The 18,686-nt window shown below is 39.7% G+C and overlaps 1 protein-coding gene across 3 annotated transcripts in view; it reads left to right on the forward strand.

Moving 5' to 3' along the window:
* The window catches only part of LOC137631549 (U11/U12 small nuclear ribonucleoprotein 25 kDa protein-like), a 38,932-nt gene that overhangs the window by 16,226 nt on the left and 4,020 nt on the right, over window positions 1-18,686 (forward strand). For all 3 annotated transcript variants that reach the window (XM_068363343.1, XM_068363345.1, XM_068363344.1), the window contains exons 3-6: window positions 2,705-2,802; window positions 5,155-5,308; window positions 9,307-9,522; window positions 12,781-12,930. In XM_068363343.1, coding sequence (XP_068219444.1) covers window positions 5,300-5,308; window positions 9,307-9,522; window positions 12,781-12,930 — 375 coding nt within the window. In that variant the 5' untranslated portion in view covers window positions 2,705-2,802; window positions 5,155-5,299. The remainder of the gene's footprint in view (window positions 1-2,704; window positions 2,803-5,154; window positions 5,309-9,306; window positions 9,523-12,780; window positions 12,931-18,686) is intronic.

Below are 18,686 nucleotides of genomic sequence, written 5' to 3' on the forward strand. Positions count from 1 at the left end.
GAAATTCCTACTACAAATGTGTCTCTCTCTTGGTATTTTAAAATTTGTAAGGTTAGTTTATGCATAGGAACAAATAAATTTTGAAATTTATTTGTAAATGTCCTTGCTGTACAAACCTGAGTTTTTGAAAGTTAAACTTACCACCTCAACTACCTCCTTTAGTCCTAAGCCAAAGGTCAAAAGTGAAGAGTCTTTGATAGTAAAGTGGGCGGGGCTACTCGCTCACGCTTACCAACTCTCATTAACTACCTCCTTGAAGACATTCCTTATTTGTTCATACACGTATAATCACCGTTGTCTTTTAATTGCACTATGTTTTCAGCTACCAACTGTCTGTTTTAATCTTTATTTTTTCTTCTAGATAATTTTTGGCAGTGTATTGTATGACAGAAATTAAGGAAGGAAAAAGGTTTTGCAGTTTTTCCGGTAACTAGCTGACAGATGGTTTTCTGTGTGACCAGTCAATGTGCACTTCTTGTTCCTGCTTAACAGCATTCCCGTTGCTGCTCATTGCCTCGCAAATGTGGACTGGTAATGATAATTTCATTGTACCTGAGGAAGTAGGACATCATTGCAAATCATTGATAGAAAAAGAACTTCAAGTTACTCCTTCACTTCTGACACAACTTTGTCTCATCTCACTTCTGGTTGTGAGTAGAGGGCTTTGCCCTTCTTTTCCCTTTAATGGACAAAATAGTCCTAGAAGACTAATCATTAGGAGTTGCGTATACTTGATGCCTATTGTTTTTCTTCTCATGGGAGAAACCTTGTTACCCATTGGTACGAATGATTCCTTCGCCGAAGACAAAGAATCATACGACCTTAAGAGAAGACAAGATAACGAGCCTACACATTGGCAGTAGGAGCATGATCTCACTCATGCAGACTCATAAGCAAGTGTCCAATAATGCAGTACTAGATGCGCACACACTCCTGAATGAGTGCTACCTCGCCTATTTGCTCGTTGTCATCTGCTCGCGCACATGCACACGCACTCATGATTTCTCCTGTGGAAACCAGACCAATCTTGTATGAGACCAAGTATGAACACTACTTTTCACGACGTTGGCAGCCTCCCTCATCCCTCTCCTGTCACAGGACATTCCCGAGACGCTTTGGTGATACCGTCATGTGAGATTTTTCAATTCTCAGATATTACTCAATCCAGATTTTTCCACACTCACGAATTGAGGTTTCCCAGACGCCAAGATCTTTCATCTTAGTCGCGCTTGAAGCATTGGAACAGGTGACTTCTCAAGTTTGACCTCATCAATCTTATAAGCACAGAGATGCCGGATACATGAGCGGTTATCATAAAGAATCCTCTCCAACCAAAATTTCCTGTGTATTTTCTTCAGGAAAATGGCACCAGAGACGACTATCTTTAGGGCAGCTTAGCATGGCAGTTCAGACTTCCCCCGAGTAATAGAATTCCTTACACTATAATGATCAATGGGATCTTAGTTCATGGCTTTTCGAAAACACCCTCCCCAGTCGATCGAACTCATGGTCAAGGACACGACGACCCAGCACCTGAATCCATTGCCATGAATACTACTTCCATGTTTAGATTCCAAACTACAGTGAGATTTATCACTGAACAACCGCAGTCATGCACTGCACTATGACCCAGGGTTTGTCAAAGCCCAAGTACAAGGAAGTATACAGACTTCCGCACAAATTCTGAGAACATAGTCATCTTGCTGCACTATTCTGATATCTCATCAACCATTCAAATCCCAGAGGAAATGAATACGATTACTTCCCGCTTAGCCAGACGGGAATCAAGAAAGCTTAAATACTTAATGAAACGCATTGGTACGATTTCTGCAGTCCAGTTCCCACGGAGGGAGGAGAAGCTCAGAAATAGGGATCCTCTTCCACCGATCAGTTACTGCTGTTGATGACAACCTACAGGTTTATTCTACTTCTCCAGGCTCTTCTTCCCCTGGAAAGGGTTGGACAGCACTCTATCCATTCACAGAAAGGAGTGGACCACCTTAAATAGAGCAAGACCCAAGGCCGGGAATTCAGGAGATAGACTTAAGAAATGGAGATGTCACCAATGCTGATTGCCCCTGTGGTGAATTGCCTCAGATCATGGATCACATCCTCCGCTCCTGCCCACTTGGAACTTGCATGTTCTGATGCAGATCTACAGGAAGCAGGTGACAGAGTTATCCATTGGATACATCACTCGATAAGATCTGATGATGACCTAAGTGCCTTTACATTTCTAGGGTCAGTAAAACAGCCAGTTTGGTTATAGGTACTTCCTCCCTTGTAAGGACGTCTCCTATTAAAGGATGATGGTTTGTATTTGTTTGGGAACTAATTACAAATTTTGAAGATAATTTGTATTTTTCCTAATTATACAAACCTGAGTCCTTCAAGTTACACTGGCCGCCTCAACCACCTCGCAAGTATTATGTTATGGTCAAAGGGAGGGTGGTTCTATCTGGCGAGTAGATGTAGCTTACCATCCACCCACCAGCAACTATGTTTACCTCATTAAAAGTATAAACTGGTGTTCCAGCTTCGCTGAAGTTATATTCTTATTAAAAAAGTGGTTTCTGTAGTTAGGAAAAATACTATTATCAATAATTTTGAAACTTTCACATCATTTTTTACATTTTATATATTAAATAGCAGTTTATAAATGTATATTTAAAGCTCTAAGATCTTAATTTTGATTATATTTTAGGCATTGCTTATTTGATGGGAGAACCCATTAAAGAAGGAAATTTAGACTTGGGTGACAATACAAATAACTTTTGTACTGGGACAGAAGCCCAATTCCAGGTGAGTGCTATTGTTGGTAATATATTATCATAGCAGCTATCCATTAAAACAATACTATTTTAAGCTTAATTCAAATTCCTACTACTGTTTTATTTCTCAACCAATTATTTTTATTCAAAAATTATTTGAAAGAATTTTATTCACTAAAAGTTGTACATTGGAAGTTTTAATTGTTCTTTTTTTATATTATATCAATGTATAGAAGCACTTTCAAAGGTGACTATTTTTCAGATTGAATTTTTTTTGTATTTTCAAAAAGTGAATATAGTTTACAGAATGTAGGCTGTAAAATTCCCTATACTTTCATATTTGAATGACAAATATCAGTAAAAAAAAAAGTACATTACTTTACTGGGTGAAAGCTATACGTAAACTGGCTTAATTGCCTTTGTTTCTTTCTAGTTGTTGAAACTGCCTTTTTGTTCGACCTTTTGGGCCAAAAAAAAAGTTAGATTTGTTTGATCATTAAAAAATTTTGAGTTCTGGGGTGTTCGATATCCAAGGTATTACTGTAGGAATTTTTCTCCAAAAATTTTTTTTTTGAGAAATCACACTTTATTTTATTTTTATTTTTTTTTATTAATGATTGATTAAATAAGTATGGGATCTTAGTATTTATTATCCTCACTACTGGGGATCATAAGGTCATAATCATTATATTTCAGGGTTATTTACTAAGTACTGTTGAGCCCCTTTCCTCAAATCCAGAAATATATACGCTACATGTACCAAATACAGCATTAGCAAGACATGGCTAGCAATTTACATTCTCGTCTACGTCTTTTTTTGTGAAAATTTTACATTTTTGCATACAGTATTTAGTCTCTTGTCACTTTATGCCTCTTTCAGCATAACAATTACATAATAATTGTAAATATGTAAACTAGCTGACAAAGAAATACAATAAACATAACTTGGATGTGCAGCAAACCTTTATTTACAAATACAGTACCAAGAAGAAAATAAGAAACTGATAATCTATTCCTCAGGGAATAATAGAAAATGGTGGTGTTACTACATATGAGATAAAAACAAATATTTTTTCATGGAATTCTTGAAGAAAAAGTAAATAAACAGGTTCCCGGGTCAAAAAATGGATTCACAGGGACCTAGATGCACTTATGTAAATATATGAAATGGACGTTTTAGCAACAAGAAAAATTGTTTTTAATTAAAAGTAACTTTTTGAAACATTAAAAAACATTCTCCCTGCCAAAAATTCAATAATCTTAATTTTCAAAATTCCAATCAGGGGTCGTAAGTCGTGTCCATTAAGTCAACACTTCTGACCTTTTACAATGTGCTTTATAAACACTGGTGCATATAAAAATTGTACAATATTTATGGTATTTGTTCCTACATGAATACAAACCTGTGTTCTATAGTAACTCGGGTTTGTATAATTAGTAAATACAGTATATGAATTATTTTTGAAATTTGTCATTCTACTTATGATCTACTACTAGGTGTCGGAGGCTTCTTTGGTAAGTACTCCCAACTAGAGAAAGTCCCTTTAATCCTGATACTTATCTAAAGAAAGTATCCTAATAAGACAAATATTTTCTTAAAAATAATATATTTTGTTTTATATCATGAAAATGAAATACATTTGCTTGGTAAGTTAGTTCTTGCAAGTCATTCTTTGTAGATTTTACGTCACGTGTCTTGTACGTTATATTTTGTGGAGCAAACCGAGTGATTTCCTTTCTCCGTGTTACCGAGTAATCTTATTACAGTATTCCCATCATTGAAACACCGAGTAACAATATCAAGTGTTTTAGTGGTCTGTATCAGTAGTTATGAGAATAGTATAACTTACCATAAATTTAAGAAAAAAAAAAGTCCGATGACGTCATTTTTCTGGCGGAAGGCAATTGGCAAATCAAGTGATTTCCTTTCAAATCATTACTAATATTCCGTTAATCGAAACATCAAGTAATGATACAAAGAATTTTTAATAATATCCATAGAAATAAGATTTAACAGTGAATTAAAAATGAGAGAGAGAGAGAGAGAGAGAGAGAGAGAGAGAGAGAGAGAGAGAGAGAGAGAGAGAGAGAGAGAGAGAGAGAGAGAGAGAGAGAGAGAGAGAGAGAGAGAGAGAGAGAGATTGTGTATGTGTTTTATTATATATTCTTGATAAATATTTGTGGGTTATTCATCAAAACTGATTTCAGTCTATTAAAAAACTGGTAACCATTGCTAGAATTATTGAGATGTAAAGAAGTTTGAAATTTACCAAGAATATAAAATCATTGACAATGTGTCAGCTTAAAGAGACAGTTGTGACATAGCAGTGGGTGAAACTTTTACTACAAAGGTTGCTGTAACATTTTTCTTTTTCTTTTCCAGGTACCAGTTAAAGGAACAAAGAAGACTGGAACATTGTATTTGTGGGCATCTCGGCTTAAGGCTGGAGAAGAGTGGAATGTTGATAGGCTTGAGCTCGGGCTTAAGGATGAACCTGGGAAAAGAATTCTCATTGTAGGATCTAAAGATGAATGAGGTAAAGTACTTTTTATCATCTTAGACTTTTTTATTTAAGAGGTAAGTTCTGGTATTTTCAACATCTATTATGGGATTCCATAAGTATCACTGCTTTATTCTTACAGAAAATATTTACAGTAGAAAATAAAAAAATTTAATTTTATGAATTAAGAAACAAAAAATGTTGGGTTGTGTGTATGATGATTAATATGACAATATAATGATAACTCTTTCCCTGCACAGTATAAAGATTTGGTTGATTAGGATTCGTTGGCAGTGGTCATAATATAAAACCTTTTTATGTACGAGAAACCTTATAGAGATGTTACTGAGTAAACCGTTGGTCACACAGTGTTTTGATGTGCAGAGGATGCATTGAATCTCATGGTACTTATAGAACAGAGCTCTTTACCCTACATTGGTAAATACATAAATTTGTAGAATTTTGTCAAGAAAAATTCCAAGTACTGTACAGTTTATGACATTACATAGAACAATTTAAATGCAGTAAAAAATAGGGTAATAATGATTTTTTTATTTCTGGCAAAGGAGACAATAATCCTTATCACTGTGTCACATTATTGAGTCAAAGTGCCTGTATTGCTTTGCTCACATTTGAACATGGCATGAAAATGTTCTTTTTCAATTTAAGTCCGTTCTTAGCGACCCAGTAAATAATAGAAAAAAAATTAATTTAAAAACTAAGGGTATGGTAAATAGTAATGTTAGTCCTAATTTTATGATTAGTATTATGATTTTGATTCCATTGAAAATAGTAGCTATGGTGATTTTGAAGAATGTATGAGTGGGAATTGTTCTAGTAGCTTAAATAAGAATGGGATAAAGTTTGAAATTATATTGAGGAAAGGAAATAATGAAATACAGATGCAATTGCCCACAATTTGTTTTATATTTAAAGGTAATAATTATCAAAATTTACAATAACAGAAGTACTGCTTTTTCTTGTAGGGATCAATGTTATTAGCTTAATGAGATACTTTTACTAATTACCCTGTAACTGAAAGTTAGAGGAATTTTGACAAAATATTTTGTATACGCATTTTCCGTTGCCATACAAAGCTCAGTGAATTTTTAAGGATTTTGCGTTTTTCGTCCTATACAGTATGCCATTTATTGGCTTACTGGCCGGCCCCCTTAACAGGTAGCACTTGACGTTGCACTTCAACTTGAGCTAAGCTCGTTGGTGGAAAGCAGAGCGCGATGCCCGGAGGTCCGCCTCCAGGTGTTGGGCAACTTTCCCTTCCAAGGGAGAGTTACTCTCCACTAGCCACTGTCCAGCAATTGTCCCGCTTGTGGGAGAGTTGCCAACAGCAGCAACGGGGTGGTCGCTTTTCCTTGCCGCTGAAGAGTTTGCATTTACCTGGGTGGTTTCCCCCTCGAGGGATTCCTCTGGAGGCAAATGGATTCGTCCGTGCTCCGCTCTTACTTTTCGGAGCTTGGCGATGAAGGAGCGCATAAAGCTAACTGCCAGGCTTTGGTGGGAGACAGGTCATAGGAGAGTACTCTGATCTGTTCCTCTTGGACGTGAGCACAGACCTGAGTCTCGCTAGGGAGTCTTGTGGAAAGTTCTGCACCCATTCACTGAGCACTAGTGAGGTTTGGAGGCAAGCTCCTCCATCTGACGAAGGTCTTCACATGATCTAGGTCGCCCGTTATTTTAAAGGCAGAGGTGGATACTTCATGAGGCCAAATCTTGGTCGGTCTCCATATTCAAAGAGGTTGAGTGATAACTGACCCTAACCTGTCAATTGAGAGTCTTTGTTCCAAAACAGATGACCCAAACCAACCGTTACTCTGCCCTGCTAGGACAAGGAGGAATTGCTTAAAAAGAATTCCCAGAGTCCGCCATCAGATTGGCAGCCTTGTAGTGAGCACAGAGAGAACCAGAACCAGAGGAAGATTAGAAAGAACTCTATGGTATCTTCTGCTATTAAACAGGAAACAAGAGAGCCATGCATTCAGGCTCCTCATCTTCCACTTATCGACCTGTGCTCATGAAACCAGGAGTGTCAGCACATTCTTGGCATTCAAAAGATTTTCTCTGTTTTGCAGTTGTTACAAGCGGGCATGTGAAAATGGCAAACAACGGCCACCGCCCACTACCTGCAAGACATAACCCACAGGAGCTTTGACATGTTTACCTTAGGTCCTGTGGTGGCTGCTCAAAATGTGGTCAACTGTCACCTGAACTCCCTTGTAGGACAAGTAGCAGTTGGTTGAGGGCAGATATTACCTGCGAGTAGGATTAGAATGTGTGTGAGTGACTGGCCACTTCTTATTTGATTTCTCCTCTCTCTTGGGGCTTAGCATCCGAGGAATTCTGCAAAGCTGACCTCCTCTAACAGCAGGTGGGTACCGTACCCTTTGTGCAACCTGATATATATGTATACATTCGTTATGACCCCATTCTCCAAGTGAGGTGGTCAGGCAATGTCCAGGTAAAGTGACGAGCTTAGCTCAATTTTTGCTTACCTGGTCAAGTCACATTGTTAAATTCTACGCTTGAATAGAATGGCACCCCGGGACAGTCTCCAACTAGTTGGTTTTAGGACTTTCACACACTATTGGATGAGTGTTCTATGTAAAGTGTGTAAGGTTTGTCTTTAGTGCCAGAATAAATGACAAATTTGGAAATAATTTGTTTTCCTAACTATACAAACCTGTAGCTCTACACATACTGGTCCCGCCATCACCTTCCCCCAGAAGTCATGCCAAAATTGCAAAGTGATGATTGTTTAGTGCAGGTGTGAGTGGGGTGATGGGTCTACCCTCTCTGCTAACTAGCGGAGGGTAGTTACACCTCGTAAAAGTTTAGCGGCTGCTTTCAACTAGCACCGAAATAATGCTCTATGTAAAGAGCTACAGGTTTTTATAGTTTGAAAAATACAAATAATTTCCAAATTTATCCTTCCTAAATGTCTAGTTTGTAAAATATATTATTCAAAACCAAAAACAGTAATCTTAGAGGAGTAAATATAGTATATTGAATTCTCTGATTTTGTGGTACATTAATGTCACACCATTTATCAGCTCAAAGGGCTAGTATTCAAATTTTGTTTGAAAGGACTGAAGTCAGTAGAGCAATAAGATCAGAAAAATAATAATGAAGGTTTTGTGACATTTTTCAACAATATTTCAACTATATATTAGTCAAATTCCAAAACAAAAATGTGTTTGCACTCCTCTCCATAAGGAACAAATCACAATTTCTGAAGTAACTTGTATATTTCCTAACTACAAAAACCAGAGTCCGTAAAGTCATACTTCCTGCCTGATCCACTCCACAAGCCTTAGGTGACTTTCAAAGTAGCTTCCCCTGTTACCTGCCAGTTACTACCAACACCTAGTTATAAAACTTTTTTGCTGAAATCATACTCCTTTTACAAGATTCAGATTTGTATAGTTAGGAAAAATACAAATTACTTTAAAATATTTGCAATTTCAACAAAATAAAAACCTAAAATTTGGGCGGTATTGTGTGGTCTTAAAGGGCCTCTCGATCCTCGTGTGGGGAAGAGGAACATTTGATTTTCATTCCAAATATGGATGATGGTGGCTTGGTATAAATTAATGTGAAGATAGCATTGTCTCCAGTATTAGTATTGGTTGCCAGATGGTTTTAGGATTGGAGGTGCTGTGCCAGGTTCAATAGTGCCTGAATCCATAGTGCTCCCTTATACAGTACACACTGAGAGCAGGGGAGTCAATATTTCTTTGATAATTTCTTTTTTTGTAATGGATTTTGTTTTACCCTTTTACATTAAAGTCCTCGGAGACACCCCACAACACCTCCCCAAAAGTAGGTCTTTCTTCTATCAAACCACATATTACATAAAATTAAATAAATGTCATTAGAGTTTTGTACAGTAGTTCCTTTGATTATTATCATGCTCTACAGAATTTATTATTTCCTATAATTATTGAAGGCAAAGGAAAGATGACTAAACATGGTATGAGTGATAAAGATGCTCTATTAATACAACATATTTCTTGTAGGAGGTAGCCAAGTCTTCTGAAGGTAGTATGGAGTGTGATGAAGGTGGTGAATCTTCCCTAAAGGCAGAAGAAAATCCTACCAAAGATGTAGATGAAGGTGCATCTGCAGTCCTGTCGCATGCTGAGCTGAAGGCTTTTTTCCAGGGTGCCCTTGAAAGACTTCTTCCAGCAGATCCTGTGCTAAATGATTTGCATCCACAAGTAACACTTGAAGAAGTTAGTATCTGTAGTCATGTTAATATGCGTTTAATCTTGAAGTAGATTGCTTTACATGGAAATACTGTATACATAATACATTCTTACTCTTTAGTTCAGTTTACATTGGATGGTACTCTTTTGTGTGTACAGTATGTAATATGGCATATAAAAACTGTGCTCATAAATATGAATTATAATTTTGAATAAATGTATGGAAAACATTTACAACTTGTGAGGTCATATACAACTATAGTTGCTACATAGAAATATTTCTCAGACATTTTACTCTTAAAACTACATTTCAGGTACTGTATTTTACTTTTACATTGAAGTGAAGGTATTTACTATTTTAATGGGTCTGGAGTTTTATCTCTTCTTATTGAAAAGAAGTTTATTGGCCACCCGGTGCTTAATCTTATCTTGGATTTCTTGAGCTGTTTGTTTCAGATGATATATATATGTGAGAGTATTGGTTTGGTTGCTAATTTTGTGATGAAACAGATACAGTTGTGTTCTTCTCTGGGTGGGGCAGTCACAGATGCACAAAAGCAATCTCTGATAGGATCACTAGTTTTATGGAGAAAGTTTCTAGCATAACGCAGTATGATGCTTTAAGTTTGATCTCGTGCAGACAGAAAGGTAGTCTGCCTTCGCATAAATTGTCTGTAATGTTTAGCAATATTTGAAGCACTTTGGGTTCAGGAGTTGCCGGCGATGGAGAAGTTTTTATGGACAACCTAACAGCACTGGTTTACCTTAGAATGAAGGGGGAACGTGCCCAGAGTCATCCTTTTGCATAACGAAAGTGCTTTTGTTAAGGATAAAACTGCAAGGAATGCACTTGTTGCCGTAATTTCTTTTGGGGAAATCAAATCAGTTAGGCAGGAAGCGGCAAGTGCTTTCAAACGTGTCGTCTCTCCTCTGTTTATGTCGAAAGATTTGGAGTTGGTAGGGAATGTCAAATGTAGATATGCTTGTGACCACCTTCAATAAGAAGGAGACTTTTGGTTGCTGGTTTAGGATCCCCTAGATAAAATTTTATAAGTTCTTGAAACTTTGGTCAAACAGAAAAAGTTTCTGTGTTCCTTCTTCATGAAGGTTACAGATCTGTGTTGATTTTAGTTCAACTTTTGGGAATAGACATTACTGCTATTAATGTGATTCAGGATACAATCAGATAATCAATTGACGAAAAACCTATTTCTAATCATTGCGGTTGTAATTTGAATGTGGTTCTGATTTTTTTTTTTTTTTTTTTTTTTTGTAAGATCGAAGTTTGAATTGTCAGAAGATTTATTCGCTTTAGATACTGTCAAGAGAGGTCAGTGAGTTACAAGCTATATCAGTATGTCTAGATTTTCCTTATAATATTGCCCTACTATCCTTCTTGCCAGAGTTTAGGGCTAAAAATATAGTTTGAAATTATTTTTATTTGAAGATGTTTTTGTTAGGAGTCTTTTCTATTTTCTATAAAAATAAATGCCATGTCTTTCTTAAAAAAGAAATTTATTATTTGTGTTCATAGTCACCTGGATGAGTCATGTTTACATATGTTGAAAATCAAAGCCCGTGATATTAGAGGGGTGGCTTGTTTACTTATCTTTATGGGCATTGAGTGAAATGGAAAATAATAAAGCACCAGGTCCATTAGAGTTTCAATTTGAAATGATCAAGATACTAGCTACAAAAGAGGAATGGATGCTGCATTTATTATTATATGGGAAGGTGAAATAATTTGACTAAAGACTTGGAGGAGAGTCTAATGTTATCTATATTTAACCATAAAGATGACGTCATGGAATGTGGTTACTACAGGTGAATTAAGCTAACAGAGCATGGTTTGAAAGTTTTAGAGAGGATACTTGATGAGAGATTGTAAAGATTAGAAAACAACACTACAGATTCATAAGGGGGAAAGGGACTGTGGATGCCATCTTCATAGGGAGACAAGAAGCTCTTTTTGTGCTTTTGTAGATATAGAGAAGGCATATAATAGAATACCAAGAGAAGTGATATTTTGGCACTTGAGGATGAGGATTGTCTTAGAGAAGTTAGAATGGTAAAGATGAAGTACAAAAGAACAAGGACAAAGTAATAACAGCTGTTCAGATAACTGAAATATTTGACGTTAGTGAGGGATTACATCAGCGGTCAGCATTGAAACCATTTTTATTTGTGGTGGTCATGGATTTGTTAAGTGAAGAGATCAGAAATGAAGAGTTGTGCTATATGCGGACAATTTGGTGATTGCAGCTGAAAATGAGGAAGACTTACAGAGAAGGGTTGTAGAGTGGCACTGTAAATGTGGATAAGACAGAAGCTATGGGGAGTGGTAAGGAAAGTAGGGACATGGTTACCATTTATTTAAGTAGAGGTTTGGTTATTAAAATTGTGGAACAGTTTAGATACTTGAGATCTACTATAAGTCAGGAGGGAGGATGTGAGGCTGAAGTTGAGATAATGATAAAAGCCTGGGGGAAGTGGAAGGGAGGTAGCAGGAAAATGCCAATCAAGTTGGAATTCAAGATCTATAGCAAAGGATTAAGACCAGTGTTAATTTATGGATTGTTAACGTGGGCTCCAGGATGAAAAGAGGGAACAAAGTTTGAGAGAACAGAGATGAAAATGCTGAGGTGGATTATGGAAATATCAGTGCTTGAAAGATTTAAAGGAAATAAGAGTAGCAGGCCTAGTAAAAATTAAAGGTGATAGTTTCACAACCGAGATGGTGTGGGCATGTGTTGAAGATTGATGGTGGGAAGGGCTTGGGGAGATATTTGTTAGGGGGAGAAGATCGAGAGGGAGGCAGAGAATTAGATGGTGAGATAAGGTGAAGGTTGATAGGCAGAGAAGAGGTTTAGTGAAAAGGATGCCTTTGGTAACCAACTCTTTAATGTAGGGATAACGGTGGGAAAGAATTACATTACAAGCTTCCAGAGTCTAAAGCAATATGAACATCAGGGGAAGTTTATAGGACTAGTTTATTGTATATAATTTGAGAATAATTTATAAAAACAGTACAGTAATTATTTAGAAGGCACCAAAAATTAAAATATAATAAGTAATTGATACTGTACTGTCAGTATTCAAGTGTTGTAAAAATTTGAATAGTAAGAATTGTTGATTGCAACCCACAGGTCCAATTCTGGATTTATTTGCTCAGTTTGAAGTAAGAAAAGTAATACTGTACTGTAGTTTATTTGTTCAGAAAATTTGATATTATTGTTGGCCACCAATAAAGGAATGCTTGCTTTTAATTATTTTTACATTTTCCAGGTACAAGCATTAATAGACTTGGAACATGGTCAGGCAATGAAAGTATATATAAAAAAAGCTGATGGTGGTTACTGGAATGTTGTTGTACCTCGAGAAGCTACTGTACATGAATTAAAAGTTGCTCTGAAACATCATGTTGCTTTATGGTTGGTAAGTGTTCTTTGAAATTTAGTTGCTCCCACATGGATGAAAACTTTCATCCATTAATATGAGTATGATTGCAATGAAGCTGGAAATTTTATAAATTATAATTAGATGTCTGTAATTACTGAAGGGTACTGGGGATGCCCCTTCTCTCTGCCAGCTTACTGAGTAGCCACTTTGACTTCAACTACCGAGTTGAGCACAAGAAAAGGCACGAGGCGACATCCTCCTGTGCCCTACTTTTCCTTGGCCATCCACATAAGCCAAGGTAACAGGCTTGTGGGGATCAATCGGGAGCAGTTTCGATCTTGGGAGACGCCTCCTGGTTTCTGGACTTTGTCCAGGGTGTCTCTAAATTGACCAATCACCTTGCAATATTTCCAACTCTTGGTCATAGCACCTCGATGCTGGTAGGTATAGAGCAGAAGAGAGACCCGAGTGGTGGATGTCAGACACCAACTTGCTATGGGGAGTAGACCTTCCCTCTCTTCCCCCAGATTTGTTAATCTTCATAGATGCATCAAAAGAAGGAGGGGGCTCACGTGTTATGCATCATGGCATCTGGACTTTGGTCTGAATCAGAGCAACAGTACCACATAAACCTCCTGGAATGAGGACAGCCTTTCTTTCCCTCAAACAATTCCATCAGCTCCTTTCAGGCCACTCTGTAGGGCTGATGAGCAACAACACTATAGTGGCATCACAAACAAGCAAACAAGGAGGTACTTTTCAAGGCACCTCTGCCATTTATCTGTGAAATCCATGGAGGAACGGGGAATAACTCAGTAGCCATTCAGCCTGTTTCATCCCAGGCTAAAAGAACGTCTTGAGGACAATTTGAATGGGGGGACCTGGATACCAGATTTCGAATGGTCCCCGATACGCCAGATAGCCAACAAAGTCAAACTTTGTAAGGTTCACTGACAATTGACCCATTTGCGTCGTCCCTAAACTGGATTCTTATCGGTGAACTTCTCTCCAGTACTGGGTGCCAAGGCAATCAAACAAGACGCCTTTCAATATCCGTGGGACGGGACAGAAGTCTACACGTTCCCCTCCTCCTGCATTATAAGATCCCCCTATATTCCTGGTAGCTCAGTTGTGGCAATATGCAGAATGATGCTTGGGCCTTCTGCATCTGCTCACAGAGGCACCAAGAGTGTTTCCTACATTTATTGATCTACTCTGAGAACCACATGGAGACCTTCCTCCAAGCGATTCCATTGCTTCTTCGCACCTGGAGGGTATCTAGCAACCCCTCGGAAAGGAAGGCTTTTGTGGCTAGGGACAAAAGAATGGCAGGATACCTCTGAGAAGCATCTGCTTTAGTAGAGGTAAAATAGACCGTCCTTTGAGATTGGTGTCATAGACGGGCTAGCTCTCCCCTCAATGACACTATATAACTATAATAGTGGAGCTCTTGTTGTTCCTTAGAGAGAAAAACTTTGTCTGGTATTAGTTATGAAAGACTGTCACTTGTCCTTAAGCCTCGTTTTAAACCAAACAGAGCTTGCATTCCTTCCTCAATGTAATGGTCTCTCCTCGTAAGGAATACTGAGCGCACCTGCTTGCATTCGGGAATCAGACCACCACCTAGGAACGCAGTGGATGTTGTGCTTACTGTCCTTGTCAAGCGTCAGATCATGACTTGACTCGGAAGACTGTTTTTCTCCTAGCTATGTCATCTTCAAAGAGAGTCAACGAGCTACATAGTCTGTCCCATGACATCACCCATTCACGGAGAGGGGGGCAAGTGATACTTGGATTTGTCCTGGAGTCATAGCCAAGACCAAAATCTAGCTGGAGCAGATCCTAGAGTCGGGCCCTGTGAGAGCAATGAGGAATTGCTTAAAAAGAATCCTCAGAGGCCACCATCAGGTGGCAGACTTATGGTGAGTACTGGGAGAGCCAGAGGAATATTACCAAGAACTATATTTTCCGCGATTACACAGGAAATTGAGAGAGCCATGTATTCAGGCTCCTCATCTTCCAGTCGTTGTCCCGTGTGCTCATGAAACCAGGATTATCAGCACATTTCTGTGATTACCAAGAACTATATCTTCCGGGATTACACAGGAAGTTGAGAGAGCCATGGATTCAGGCTCCTCATCTTCCAGTCATTGTCCCGTGTGCTCATGAAACCAGGATTATCAGCACATTTCTGTGACTAAGGTGTTACAAATGGTTAGTGAAAACGGCAAACGGTCCCCGCCCACTAGCAAGAAATAACCCACAGGAACCTAGACACGTCTACCTTAGGTCCTGTGGTGGCTGCATAAAATGTGGTAACACCTCAGCTCCCTTGTAGGAAAAGTAGCAGTTGGTTGAGGGCAGATGTTACCCGCAAGACTAGATTAAATGTGTGAGTGACTGGCCACTTCCTACTTCATTCTACCATCTTGGGGCTCAGAATCTGAGGAACTCTGCAAACTGACCACCACTGACTGCAGGTGAGTAACATGTTCTCTGCATAACCTGATAGATATGTATATATATATCATGTCCCCTTCCTCCATATGAGGTGTATTTGGACAATGCGTAGGTCAAGAGAGTGATTTAGGTCCAACTTTACCCTTACCTGGTCAAGACACTTTGCTACGCTAGCACCTATTGCTCAGGCTTTCATCATTTAGGATCACGAGGTGTCAGGATTCCCTCTAAACAGCTTTTGCGTAGCACAGAAGGGCACCCGTGAACAGTCTCTTGCAGGTTGGGGTAGAGACTTCCAACCTCCATGAAGTGAGTCACCTATGTAAAGAGCGTAAGGAACAAATGACAAATTTGGAATACAGTAATTTGTATTCTTCCTAACCATACATATCTGAAGCTCTTTACACTTACTGGTTCCTCCATCACTTTCCCCCCAGAAGTCCTGCCGCAATTGCAAAGTGACAGCGTTTATTAGTGCTGGTGTGAGTGGGGTGGTGGGTTACCCCCGCTATCACCCTCCCGCTAACTAGCGGAGGTAATTTATCATCATCATCATCTCCTACGCCTGTTGATGCAAGGGCCTCGGTTGGGCTGGTTTCACACATCTGCAACTTAGGTCTGTGACTTGCTGCGATGTAAGAAAATATCCGTATTTTTCAGTAATGCCATTCAACAACGAATTCCCATCGAAATTGCGCAGGTCTTGTTCAAGATCCCATTGCGAACATTTTGAACTGGTCAAAACTGTGGCGACCTTCCGTTGCGACTCGTCAGCTGTGAAACTTCACAGTGGAGTCCTAGGCGAATCGTACCTCCTTACAACTTGGCAACGATTCCTTTGCTATGTACAACAAAATTGTTGTAGTATCTGGCGAGTATATGGAGCCTGCGATCTGGCAACACAGCATCACAACCAGGTAACATTTCCTGCTCGCTTAAAAGCAGCGATAGAGAGGTGCTCTGCCACAGTTCACAGGTTGTCCCACTGGTCACTATGAATGAAATCAATAAAGAAAATGAACGTGAACAAATAAAATTTCAATCGTTATGAATGACTTAAATTGAAAATAAATATGAATAATTACAAAGCATTACTATGCATGAAGTCAATAAAAACTATGAATAAATAAAAAGTGAAATCCATTTAAATATAAACATGTTAAAAATTATCATGTTTAATGAAAAAAACTTGGAAGATCTGTAAGAATGAATATGGATAAATAATGTTTAGTTAGAGATCTGTTTATATCTTTTGTTATTTGAACACCAGGTATAATACAAAATATCAGCCGAGTGAAATACTATGCTGCTAGGTCCGAAACCTCTCTTCATATACCTCCTTGGCCAATCGTTGTGCACTTGCTGCCAAGATTGAGTGGTAATCGAATGGCATTCTAAAGCCCTCGTAATAAATCTCACAGGAATCCACACTGGTCACGATTATTCGTAGGCTTAATCCTATGCAGAAAGCAGTAGGCAGCGACTCGCATTCAGCTCTATCGCTCTCGCCCTACAAGAGTTGCCCAGGTCCAAGAATAAGTGAGCGGAAATCTAGTAGGAAGCGTGCAACAGTTTGTTTAAATATATAAAAGCAGAACAATCGCTAGACTTTCCAGCTCTCCGAGCTTGCCTCCTCCATCCGATCCAGCGCCGGCAACAAACTCTTCCCACCTCCTTGTGTCCAATAGAGGAGGTACTTCGACATCGTTGAGGAGACTTGTTTAGCTCTTCCCCTTCACCATTCATTGGAAGAGCTTACCAGGGGAGTCCCTCTTGAGAGAGACTCCAACTGGCAGGTCTCGTTCTCGGCTACGGAGATCCTTAGCCAGAAGGTGGCGAATTGTGCCTTGCAGGCCACTTCGTGGCTGGATATCTGGTTAGGGACCCTAGGCATCCTGTTACGTTCAGAGGATTTGTCCAAAGAAAGTACCAGGAAGGCTATGGAGACCTTTGTACTCTCGCACGATCGAGTTTCTAGCCCACCAAGTCTCGAACTCTTGGGCTAACACCATCTTGAAACATCGAGATGCAGTGTCTGAGAGGTTTCATCAAAAGGTCCCCAATACCGAGATCAGCAGGCTCAGGCATTCTTCCGTTATGGGGAAGAACTTGTTTGAGCCTAAGGATGTGGAGCAGGCCACTGAGAGGTGGAGGAAGTCCAACCAGGACTCTCTCCTACATAGGGCTCTAACATCGAAGCCCTATAAACCTCCAGTACCCTAGCAGCCACGTCCTACCAAGACCACGAAACCGGCAGCTGTAGCGAAGACGACGGTGTCTAAGCCCTTTCCTGTCAAGGATAAGAAAGGCAAAAAGTCCTCCAGGGGAGGAAAGAATCCTAAAGGGAGCGGCCGAGGCCGCAAACGCTAGGATTGGCAGTCCCCCTGCATGTCCACCAGTGGGGGGATGCCTACAAAGTTGCACGAACAGGTGACAGCAACTCGGTGCCAATTCCTGGACGATTTCCGTAATCATTCACGGATATCGCGTCCCGTTCACAACATCTCTACCTCCCCTGACAGCGGATCCAGTGTCGTTGAGCTCCCTTGCCATGGGATCGGCAAGGGGGCAAGCCCTTCGGGCAGAAGTTCAGTCCATGTTGAAGAAGGGCGCTCTCCAAGAGGTCCTCGACGGGTCTCCAGGCTTCTTCAGTCGACTCTTTCTTGTAAAGAAGGCGTCTGGAGGCTGGAGACCAGTCATCGACCTCTCAGCTCTGAACAAGTTAGTCAAGCAAACTCCGTTCAGTATGGAGACCGCAGACACGGTCAGACTTGCAGTGAGACCGCAAGACTTCATGTGTACTCTGGACCTGAAGGACGCGGACTTCCAGATCCCAGTCCATCCGTCTTCAAGGAAGTACTTAAGATTCAGCCTAGACAACAAGGTGTACCAGTTCAAGGTGCTGTGTTTCGGTCTCTCCACAGCAGCACAGGTTTTCACCAGAGTGTTCACCCTAATATCGTCGTGGGCACACAGGATCGGCATCCGTCTCCTCCGTTATCTGGACGCCTGGCTGATCCTAGCAGACTCGGAGTCATCCTTTCTTCAACACCGAGACAAACTTCCGTGACTTTACCAAGATCTGGGGATCATGGTAAATCTCGAGAAGTCCTCTCTGCTTCCCACTCAAAGACTGGAATATCTAGGCAAGATCATAGACTCCAATCTCCACAAACTTTGACTGGAATATCTAGGCAAGATCATAGACACCAATCTCCACAAAGCCTTCCCATCAGACGACAGGATAGCAAGGCTGAGGAGAGTCGCAAGCCCTTTCCTCAGACGAGAAGAACTTCCTGCCTAATCGTGGTTACGTCTCCTCGGTCACCTCT

The sequence above is a fragment of the Palaemon carinicauda genome, chromosome 40 (assembly GCF_036898095.1).
Source record: "Palaemon carinicauda isolate YSFRI2023 chromosome 40, ASM3689809v2, whole genome shotgun sequence".
Lineage (NCBI taxonomy): Eukaryota > Metazoa > Arthropoda > Malacostraca > Decapoda > Palaemonidae > Palaemon > Palaemon carinicauda.